Source organism: Thalassophryne amazonica, chromosome 22 (assembly GCF_902500255.1).
Source record: "Thalassophryne amazonica chromosome 22, fThaAma1.1, whole genome shotgun sequence".
NCBI lineage: Eukaryota > Metazoa > Chordata > Actinopteri > Batrachoidiformes > Batrachoididae > Thalassophryne > Thalassophryne amazonica.
Window position 1 is genome coordinate 12,227,762 of NC_047124.1, and position 12,242 is coordinate 12,240,003.

The 12,242-nt window shown below is 40.4% G+C and overlaps 1 protein-coding gene across 1 annotated transcript in view; it reads right to left on the minus strand.

Annotated features, from left to right (window-relative positions):
• The window catches only part of scube1 (signal peptide, CUB domain, EGF-like 1), a 122,600-nt gene that overhangs the window by 14,015 nt on the left and 96,343 nt on the right, over positions 1–12,242 (minus strand). The window contains 3 exon segments of the mRNA XM_034163749.1: positions 24–146; positions 541–657; positions 2,044–2,166. Of these exon segments, the coding sequence (XP_034019640.1) occupies positions 24–146; positions 541–657; positions 2,044–2,166 (363 nt within the window).

The window sequence follows — 12,242 nt, forward strand, 5'->3', positions numbered from 1 at the left end:
GTGTATACAGAGCTGGTTCTTACCGATACAGTCCTTCTTGTTCCAGTGGAGTTTCTGTCCAGGCGGACACACACACTCGTAGCTGCCTTGTGTGTTTATGCAGCCATACTCACAGCTCCCATTGTTGATGCTGCACTCATCAATATCTGACACACAAGCACAGAAAGAAAGAACTACAGTCAATCTGTGTGCATGTTCTGTTCCTCAGAGATAAAAAGCAGAGAAGATGAAGCTCTCCATCGAGGCTCTGCTCACCAGTTACCTCATATTACCACTAATACAAAGTTGTGTATTCATGGAGAGAGTGTGGTCAGTGCTGCACCAGGTGCTACGGTGGCGCACACAGGTGTGTGTGTGTGCTTAAGTGTATGCGACCTGCATTGTGCCCGGCTCACACTGGACTCAAATACCAGACCTCAGGTATGGGAGGCGAGCGCGCCAACAAGGAGGCTCAAGTCTTTATCTTCATCACCCTGTGATCTGCATCAATGGGCTAACATGTGCTGGTGCCAGGTGAGATTATCATCTGCAAACACTCACCGCCACAGTGAGTGAGACCATACAGGATGTAGCCTTTGTTGCACAAGCACTCGAAGCTTCCAGGGTAGTTAATGCAGGTGTGATCGCATGTTCTCTCAAAGGAGCACTCGTCAATGTCTGAGGGAAACAAGCAAAATGCACGTGATGCATACAAGCAAGACATGATATACCATGTCTTTCAGCAACAGTAAATAAGGAGACATCATCACCAATGAGTGAGCAACACAGGCTACATTCAGCAAAATGCTGTTTCCACAGCGATTATATATATTTCATTACTGCAACTGATACTGCATGAATGGTCACTATCATAAAAGTTATTATAGGGTATAAAGGAATCACTCTGTCCATCCATCAATCTGTCCTTGAGTCCTTTAAGTGCAACCTCTCCCAAACCATAAAGATGAAGAAAGCAAAACAGGTGTGCACAGCAAGGTCAAAGTCATGCTGACCGTTTTCTTTGACTCCCGTGGGGCAGTGCATCATGTATATGCAACAAGCCTAATTCAGGCTTTCCTGCCCAAACACAACACTCCTGTGATTCACCAGGCTCTCTGTTCTCTTGACACAGCCCCCTGATTTTTGGCTGTTCCTCAGATCAAACGACACTAAAAGGGGCCCTATTTGAGTTGCTAGAAGCCATCATGCCAAATGCGAGGGTCCAGCTGAACACCATTACAAAAGAGACCTTTCAGAAATGTTTCCAGCAATAGCAGAACTGTTGGGAGAAGTGGGTGCAGTCCCAAAGAGACTACTTCGAATGGGGATTAGGATTTCAGACCCCAGGGCGAGTTAACTGTATTTTTTGTGGCCAAAGGTCAGATACATTTTGAATGCACCTTGTCTATCTATGCATAGAGATAAATGCACTTACACTATGCACTTTGGATCATCAAAATAGGAATGTGAACCTCATGTCAAAGTTGTGCTGGAGTGGACGGGACAAACCTATAAGCTGTATAATGCGGTAAAGATGCGTCAGAAACAGGCACTGATGCTGTGGTGTAGCTGATGCACAGTTATTGAAACAGGCTCACAGTTTAGTGGTTTTGGGTCGAGACAGAAGCACCTCAGGGGTTTGTTACTCAAATTCATTTTGTGTTTTCCCGCTCTACCATCTCACTTGCTTTGACTTGTAACCAGGAATCTGCCTTTGGTCGTGGAAGCAGAACTGTCGATCACAGGGAGGCATCTGGCTAGACATGAAGACAATGTGTCGAGAAAATAGTTTACTCAGGAGCAGCAACCTGTCAGTCGTGTACTCGTGGAAAATTTACTGTTTTGTTGCTTATTTAAGTTGCCACCTTAACATGTCCTGCAGGATCTGCTCTATCTTTAGACCTGACAAGCTGAAATTCTGACTCCAGCCAACACCCAACCTGACTTGCTGAATGGTTCTTTTCAGCCACGTACTGTAGCTTGTCATTTGTAACCTCAGCCTTAGTGTTAGTAACATTAATTCTAAGTATAAAATCAGTGAGAATGACAACCGTCATCAATGACCTTGGCAGGTCCGTTCATCAGTGAGCAGCTTGTGACCTTTCTGGCAGCTGCATTCGAAAGAGCCGACTGTGTTCCGGCAGAAGTGATCGCAGCCTCCGTTGTTCTCTTGACATTCGTCGATGTCTACAAAGAAGAAAAAGTGACAGAAATTACATCCAGTGATTGATGGCCAAGACATACTCAGTACCTTGCAAATGTTTATGTATCCATCCCCTCCTTGTCCAAAGAAAAATGGCTGTAAAAGTTATGATTTGAACACAAACACTGACACACTTTGCAGGGTATGGATCCCGTTTTGGCTTCTTAGTATCAGGCTTGTTCCACAGGGATCCCACTGTCTCAGCTCATTATACGCTTTTTACCTGGAACGAATGGAACTATAGCTTGCTGGTGGCTGCAAGAGCAAGACCTCCAAGAGCTCCAAGTCCATTCAAATAATATCCCCTTCAATCAGCACTTCCAGTGTAAAGAAAAAAACACATGATTGTGTTTTAGGTATCTAATTAGTGTAAATCCACCTTTAAAAGCCAGATCAATTACAGGAGTGTAAAAACACCCATTTTCAAAAGTAAAGCAAACTACACCTGCTGCAAATACTCATTGTTTGATGTTATTTAAGTGAATCAAATCAAATACTTTATGAAAATTTACTCTAATACTGGAAGGAAAGCGCTTCATTGTAGTGCCATAAAAATGTATCATTCACGTATAATTTGTGTTGATAATCTGAAATACTTTAGCAGCAGCTCTGAGAGACCACTTAATTAAATTAATTACTCTGACATAAGTTGTAAGCAGGGCTCTGAACCAGACCCCCCCCCCCCCCCCCCCCCCCCCCACACACACACAGAACTGAGGGAGGTCTCGCTTAAAGCACCAAAATGGGTAGAAATACCCCTTAAATGAAAGGAGTACATTTGTATTCCAGATGTTCATATCAGATATTTGCTACATGTAATTTTACTTGTGGTTGTTTATGTTATTTTACAGTAATTGACCTCATGTTGATTGGACAGAAAAGTGGAGGAAGAGTGAAGTCAGTGGTTTTGACATATTCTAAAATAAACCAAGACAACACGGGGGAGGCAGATTGCAAGCTTTGCTCTGCTAAATTGTCAAGAAGGGGAGCAAAATGTAGCTTTTACAACGCATTTTACTGAAATTGCATGACTTTGTGAAAAGACAAGATGTTGTAGCTGATGTGTCCGCGGATTTCAACATGGGGAGTGGGTGTTAGTGTTGTACTCTTTAACGCAGTGGTTCAAATAAGCGTATTAAACAGCACTGCGCCTGAGTGTGCTCCGTGACACAGACATGCTGCAAAATTCTTTTAAAAACTTGAAAGTTCTAAAAGTTTGCCATGTCCACATGCTACATGCCCCCCTCCCCATGATGAAATCCGCGGACACATCATAATTTAAAAAAATAATTGACCTTGCAGACAATATCACCACATACATACCCATCCATCAGATGCCTCCATTACAGTAATGTGAAATGATTTATTCTGAAATGTCGGTCTTCTCTCATCCAGGAGCATATAGTTTCAGCTTGCCACATCAATGAATGGAACCACACTGCCATCTAGTGGATATCCAGTGTGCGTGAGTGTGTATTTGCGAATCAGTAGGCATTTGTTTGTGGATCTGTGTGGATTTCGCGAAAAGAATGTCTCAAAATTACGTCACAGAGGAAAGCGATGAATGCGTGTAATTGGTGATCCACAAATGCTGAAACTCAATTCACAAATACAATTTCCAGTTTTACAAATGTAAATTTTTTTTTTTTTACAAATTAAGCTTTATATTTGCAAATACAACATTATTTGCAAAGACCAATTTACAAGTTACAAATATGAAATTTGCATTTGTGGATATCTGAACACATTTGCAAATCAATGATTATTTGTAGATCACCCTGCGTGCATTTACAAATATTAATGAGACAATTTTAACCCCATATATTACCAGTATGTAAAAGAGAATATGCAGCCATTACAAAGTTGTATAATCAATCACTGTCCTACAACTGACTGGAAGCGACAATGAACTGTTTTTAGAAATGTTGATACCTGAGTAGGGAAATTTTTACAAAAAATTAAATTAGGTTGTGTGATACAGCTCATATGAAATAGTATGATTTATGTAGATAGTAATATTTTATATATTTTGTTTTAATTCTGCAATTTCCTTGCTTGCTTGTATATGCATTTTAAAACTCTAAAGGCCAAAACCAAAGTATCTGTAAAGGTTAGAAATAAATGGGTTAGCTTTTACTCTATCCTTCACAAAAGCCACCCCGAAATAAACAAAGCAAAACCTGGGCAGAAATAAAGAAACAATCCCATTAGATGTCCATCATCCTGCTTTCACAAGAGATACTTGTAGTTTCTGCCAAATCCCTAAAGAAAACAACCTGAATACCTAACCTCAAGCCCAGGTGTGTTGAAGTCATGGATTTTCAAATAATAAGGAGAATACAATCTGCCCCAAGGCAGCATGTTCAGTGCCAACCACAAACGTTCTGGCAGACCTGGTGTCATGAGTTACTAATCAACCTAATGCCAATCCTTCACTTCATTGCATCTCTTTTGCCCTCAGCCGAACCCAAACAGCAACAATATTCATCCAATTTCTACTGCTTATCCAGAAGCAGATCATAGCAGCACAGTGACACACTGGTTAGCAATCTTGTCTCACAGCAAAAAGGTCATAGGTCCAAGCTCGTTCATGCCCAGTTCCATTTCTATGAGAAGTTTGCATGTTCTCCTCATGTCTATGTGTTTCTTCTGGGTATTCTGGTTTCTTCCCACCATCAGAAACATATACAATGTTGTTTCTCCTCGTAGATCTGGAGATGTGTCTGGAAGGACATTCAGCATAAAACCAAATCAACATGCAGACCCCAAATGGAAGCAGTTGAAAGCATAAAGGTTCAACAGCAGTCCATGGTAGCAACAACAAACAAGGCCTCAGTTTAGATCTTCCTCCAAGTCCTGGGGGAACCCTTGGTTGATCAAGGCTGTAAAACCTCCAAAGAGAAGCATCTAGCAGGTAACCTGACAAGACAGACCAACTCAACTGGGTTCGTTCAATGCAAAGGTGCAGAGCTTCTACTTAGAAGAAGAAACAGTGTAAGTCCTGTACAGTCTGTGAGACCACTGATGCTGGTGTGGATCCCTGGATACTATAGCATGGAGCAAATGAGAGACTACGACTCCCCGTAGACAGGATGCTTGTCTCACATAGGTTATTTCACCAGCTAATAAGGCTGGTGCCTATTTACAGCTGGGTGGACTGAAACAATGCAGATGAACTGTCTTGCTTAAGGACACAGGCAGGTAGCATGACAAGGAATTGAATCCAGGTCTACATATTGGTAGCCCAACTCATATCCATTGAGCTAGCTACTCTACTTGGCTCTCCTCCCAAAACAAACACAAAAGCCAATATGTGTTCAAATCTTCCCTGGGTATTCATGAATGCTTTTCCATTTAGTTGTCCTAAACCCACATTTGTAATAAAGGAGTTGGTCAAGTGTGTAATCAAATACAACACAGAAACTTCACCAACAGCTGAAAAGCAGAGAAAGTGACGGCAGACCAGAGGGGACTAAAATGAAAAAGAATCAGGAGGGAGAGGAAGACCGAGGGAGGATGGTGAGGGGACAATAGTCTGGCAGATTACACAGGCTAAACCCTTTTTGATTGGCGCTTTAAGTGGGGAAACTACGAGGGATTAACACCTAAGAACTTGAGCCAAGGAATAAATTGAGCAAGACACCACAGAGAAAAGCAGGAGGATGAAGGCACAGGAAGAAGAAAGAAGACAATGTAAACAGACCATGTTTTTTTTTCTCCCTTTGGAACTAATCATATCCAAATATCTTGGGGCCAAGAGTGCCTTAAAAAAGTTATATGTGTATTTTAAGAAGAAAACGTAGGTTTTTAAAAATACCATAAACAGCTACAAAATGATTCTGATTGGACACTGACTGGTAATAGAGCGTTCATTGCTCTGAAAGGCCGTTTATATCCACTATACAACTTGGGTTAACTGGGTACGATCTTATGCAAGAAGTATAAAACGCTTTACAGCTCTACATGACGCAAGATCAACAATACAGCTTCAGCCAGCTAGTCAATAAGCTAGCTAAGTATTCTCAATATGGACATCACGCCAGAGGCAAACAGGCTTCAGAAGATGTTGCTTGAGAAAGTTAAGAGAAAATGTGAGAGTGGTTGTATGTTGTTGCACTTATTTGATGTTTGGTTGAAGTAGCAAAGTTGCCAATTCACAGGTTTTTTGGCAAAACACAAGTCACCCCATTTTGACAGAGGTTTATTCGCTAGCTAAACATTTCTCTGGTAGTTCAAATGTGTTGTTACATCGGTTTAGGTCAAACTACGTTAGCTAGTTTGTGGGAACTTCTCGCTAGTTCTAGGGTCCACTAGTCCTAGTATTAAGGAGAGCATGTTGAAATTGTTTTTACGTTTATGGTAGGCTATATGTTGCACTAAAGTAGGCTAAGTAACGTTACAAAAGTGTGATGATTTAAAAAAACAAACATTTCATTATGGTGAATTACTATTATTTGTTGATTTTCAATTCAACAGATTTATAGACAACAGTACAATTAAAGGTTTTAATAGCGTAAGTCAACAAAATCATAGGTTTTATTTTTGTAAATTTAACACAACTGGATCTGGTTTGTTAGCTATTTGAAAGTATTACATTTATTTGTTTGGGATTGTAATATACACAATCAAATCACATCAACAGTGATTGTGCACAAAGTCACCTTTGTGCACAATCACTGTTAAGCTATTTGTACTGAAAATAAATGTCAATGAGAGTCTTGTAAATGTTACGTACAAGCATTTAGGTTGATAATACTGAATAAAAAGATCCCTTCGATAAAGTAGTTGACTATTTTAATTTAATTATCTATTTTACAACATTAATTGCAAGCATCAGCCTGCAGCAGTGTGCAGTATGAAGACACACACACACACACACACACACACACACACACACACACACACACACACACACACACACACACACACACACACACACACACACACACACACACACACACACAGCTATTACCATGAGTCAACAGGAGGTGAAGTGAGCACACAGACGTCCAGTCAACACAGATTTTCAAATAGCCCTCAGTATGGCGTGATAGGAACCCATATAAAACGGCTACTGTGTTTTTCCCCGTAGACTCAGACCTCCCTGGCCTCATCTCTCTCTTTCACCCTCCTCAGAGATTCTCAGCTGAAGGTGGAGCTGAGACAGGAGCGTACAATGAGTTGGCTGCAAGCCAGCGCAAAACCTCATGTCCTGCTGCGTCCTCTGAGCAGACGGTTAAAGTTCTGTCCCTCCATCAGCCTGGGCTAAAAAAAAAAAACAGGACAAGTAAAGGTTCTCAAGAAAAACCACTCTGGTGTCTTATCCCAAATGGCTGAAACTGTGCTTGTAGTACTTCAAGTTTTTGTTGCTCAATTATTATGATGTCTGTTTTAAGATTTTCTTCCACATCTGTTTGCCTTTGTTTTGATATTCCTAGGCTTTTGCAAAAGTCTAGGCATGTGCCTTGTAAAATGCAGTGAGCAAATGACATGATAGATAAAAGCACGTGTCCATGCGCTCCAGACTGAACACACAAACTCAAAAATGATAAATGTCATTAAGTGATAGGTCTCCAAATTAACATTAAAATTCGATTAACTTCAATGCACCATATCCATAGAAAAAAAAAAAGAATCATAGAAAATAGTCCATGGGCCAAGCAGGTTTTCGGTACCACTTAAGGGGACGAAACAACACTTAGAATCCAGCCTCAGTGTATCATGGCCTACACAAAAATGTATGATAGCCATCCCAGGGTGGTAGCTGTAGCCAGGTAGGGGTCATTGAAGAATTACACAAAGGTCAAACTTTAAAAATGCTCCAATCATGTTGAAAACTATATCACATTACTTGTCTGATCATAATTATTCCAAAAAGGTATAGTTTGGATTATCTATGATGGAATGTTCTGGAGTTATGGGGTAAAAACAGCAAAAATGGTGACAAAGGTCAAGTTCAGTTTGTACAGGGGTCAAAATTTAAAGTTGCTCCAATTTCAGTAAAAAAACAAATGATTGAAATTATTATTTGGGTTAATGGGGTTCTAATAAGGAATAGTTTTCACCATCTGTCATGCTTAGTTATCATGTTACAGGGTAACATATGTCACATGTCATAGAATTCAATGTATGTTGACCTTGTTTGACCTTTACTTTGGAGACCAGACATTCAACACAGTCAAAACTATTCCATTTATTAATCCTTTTAGTTCAACCAATAATTTGCATCATTTTTTACTGAAATTGGTGCAACTTTAACTTTTGATTCCTGTACAAACAAACTGATCTTTGTGACCATTTTTGACATTTTTACCCCATAACTCCAGAACATTCCATCATAGATAGTCCAAACTATACCTTTTTGAATCATTATGATCAGACAAGTAATGTGATATAGTTTTCAACATGACTGGAGCATTTTTAAAGTTTGACCTCTATGTAATTCTTCATTGACCACTACCTGGCTACAGCTACCACCCTGGGATGGCTATCATACATTTTTGTGTAGGTCATGATACGAGTACACTGAGGCTGAATTCTAAGTGTTGTTTCTTCCCTTTAAGTGGTACCGATTAGGTCAAAATTGATGACTGGCTCATGGACTAAAAACCAATTTTCCATTCTCAATTTTTCCATTCCATGATTTTTCCAGTCTAACAGGGATTCAAACAGGGGCTCCTCTGGTCTCAAGCCCACATCTCAAACCAGTTTCTATCATTTGAAAACCTTAGGTTTGATGGCAACCAATGCCACAGTTGCTTTTCGTCAGTTAAATTGCAAAGGTTCTTAAAAAAAAAAAAAAAAAAAAAACCCAAGAAAAATTAAAATGTCAATAAAAAGTACATTTCTTGAAAGCGCTTTTTAAAAAGTAGAATCATGCACTTTGGCAAATTTCTTTGTTTCAAATGAATGCCACTCATCTATTCATGCAAATGAGCTCTTTGATATATTCCCCAAGTCTTGTCCTCTCGTGCTCTTCCCTGTAGCACCAGCTAACCGAAAGGCTGTGAGATCAATCATGAATGTTTCTCCGCTTATTTCTGCAGCGCGCTGACAGCAGCTTGTCGGCCTGATTTTTATCTGTGAGAAAGCAGCAAGGGTGGCTGCCTGTAGGTAACACACACCAAACCACTTCTGCTTCTTTCAGAGTGCATGCATTTGATGGAAAGGTAGATGAAAATATTGCAAAAAAAAAAAAAAAAAAAAAAAAAAGGCAAATGCATCAAGGATGTGTGGATTCTGCAGTGTGGGCAAATAAGGCACAAACACAAACTGAAAACACACACCATTCCTTAATCCCCAAACACATTTTCTCTGCTCTAATGCCCATGTAAGAACAAGCTTAGGTGGAGAATACACAGACACAGCTTCTTAATTCTTCTGGCAGGGGCAATCACTGGCAGAACCACCACATCTACCCACACTTAATGGCCACTCTGGGGATGGAAAAGCCTTATAACAGGGTATATAATTACCTTTAATGGGGCTTAAGTAAGCTTTAAGCTTAAATAAATACATTAAACCCCCGCACATCTTGAAATGATCAAGTGAGACTTTGGCCAGAAGAGAGAGAAGACAGATAAAGGTGAGTCAGGGGAGCGGATGAAGGGAAAAAGAAGAGCGGCTGAAGATTTGTGGCAGACAGTCAAAGCTGCTTTGTTTTGGTGTTTACCTCCGTTATATTCTGTCTTAAATAAATATTACCACTGACCTTGACTGTTGGCCGTTTTAAGACAAAATAAATAATAGTGTCCTTGGAGGCCGTCTACTTACCAAGTTGGTTAAAAAAAAAAGTATAAAATACAGCAAAAACAATCACATTGACCACCAACTCTTGTCTTGTTAAAGGTCACCAACAGTCCACAGGTCATCAGTGTCCATCTCACCAGGCCTCTATAGCTTCTGTCACACCAACCGCCTGAAAGTCCTCCTTTACCACAGCCGTAAGGCTCCCTTTTGGCCTCGTTCTTCTCCTCTTGGCTGGTGGCGCCATCCTCAGCCTCATTCTCCCTATATACCCCACATCATCTCAATCTCACCTCTGCTCTTCTCTTGACTAATCCTGTCCATCCTTGCCACTCCCAAGGACACCATATGTTCACAAGCAATTAGTGGCAAAAAAAATATATGATTCCAGTAGACTTGACAATTGACACGCGAAATCCAAATCATCAATCACACTACCTGACATACCTATCATGTTTGTTCCCAAAATTTAACCCATGGAATGCCACTTCCTCAAGCTAACTGTCTCTACATATCTGGGCTTTGGGAAACCATGTCGGTTCAAAACCCTCTTCTTGTCTACTGCTGTTACAGTGAAAAAACTTTAAAATTTAAAGCCCACCTAGAAGTGATATCACTGAGAAATAAGGAAGTTATGTTACAGCCCAGAGCATATCTTCTGTGTTTGAAATATTTTTTCTCAGGATTGCAGCATCAGATAATAGTGTGTATGAGCTCATGTTGTTTTGTGGAAATGTAAAATTACCACTGATGTACAAATATTGCAGTTATGCCAATAAATAATTATAAAATGGTGCAAACACAGCATACAGGGCAGTGTGCTCACAGTTTAAATTGATTAACAAATCCACTCTCAAATCTGACAGAGCCAAGTGCCAGTTGCATTTCTTAGGATGCAATCACCAGACAAACTGTCCCTGAGAAAACCTTGTACACGGGATAGTAAAAGCACTTGAACAGTGACCTTCAGGAAACTTTTTTTTTACTGCAGTGATTTTTCTTTCTATGTAGATATTTTAGAAACAAACTCTTCACATGGACTGTGCTGGCTGAAGAAAAGGCTGAGGGCCAAATGAGAAGGATTGATAATAATCACCTGGGCCAAAGGAAACAAGCCCTCTGATCCCTCATGTGCTCCTCTGTGACCCCTGAGGCACTGTTTGAGAAATCCAAATTTTGGAATACATGGTACACCTCTCTAACTGAGGCCCACTGACTCAGTAGACCGACCACCACTGTTCCCAGTATTCTCTGCCATCAATGAGAGTGAACAAAACAAGTCCTATCTTCTAAGTTCTACCCCTAGGATGTCAACTGGGAGGACGCAGTTATGTAACAAGCTAATTTTTCTATCAAGTGCTTTAAAATACCAGTGACAAGAATAGAATTGGAATGTGTCAACATATAAACCAGGGGGAGACACCCTGTAGTCACTTAAACCGCACTTAGGCACGTTCACAGGAATGTACAACTCACACCTCCAGGAAAAAAGCTCCACACTGTAGATAGGAGGTGTGTAGTTTTACCAAATATTTGCAGTAAAAAGCAATTAAATGGAATCTGTTTGTAGAAACCTGAACTTGTACAAATACATTGCACATGAAGTCCCTGGATCAAAACTTTATCGTAAGCATTGGGTTTCTCTAATCGGTGTTACTGGTGGAGACGACAGGCATGAGGCCAAGTGGAAGCATGTATTTGTTCAGGTATTAAACATGCCCAGTGCTAGATATTGTTTCATAACAAGCACTCCACACATGCATGTGGGCCAAGGAAAACTAGATTTATTTTTTTTTAGCAGCTATAGTGGGATTGCTGCCCAAGCTGCAGTCATGTAAGGCGATGGAAAACACTGCGCATCTCTGTGCCTGATTTATGTTGGCACTGGGAATCCTCAGTGATGTTATGGATGGAATGGTAGCCACATTCCCTTGACATAGCTTAGGTGTGTAATTCGTCTTCTCCTTTAAAGCAAAAACTGTCACATGACAAATGTGCTGGCTTGTTTCAGTACCAAATCATTGGTTTATGCTTTTGCACTACCATTCCCAGGCACACTCATGATGACTTCTCTATGTCGGTCAGTGCCAGCAGGTCTACATGCATGATGTGCCATCATCCTGCTGCTTCAACTATAGTATTGAGGGAATCATGTGCAACTGCAATGAAAATGCATATATACCAGCTTCTTTTCTGTGTGGAGTGCCCAAGTTTGCGATTATCCTGGATAAATTCGAAGATGAAGACCTCACAGCCCGAATGATGCTCTCCTGTGTCTTCTTTTAATCATATTTCTATTAACAGAACACATTTT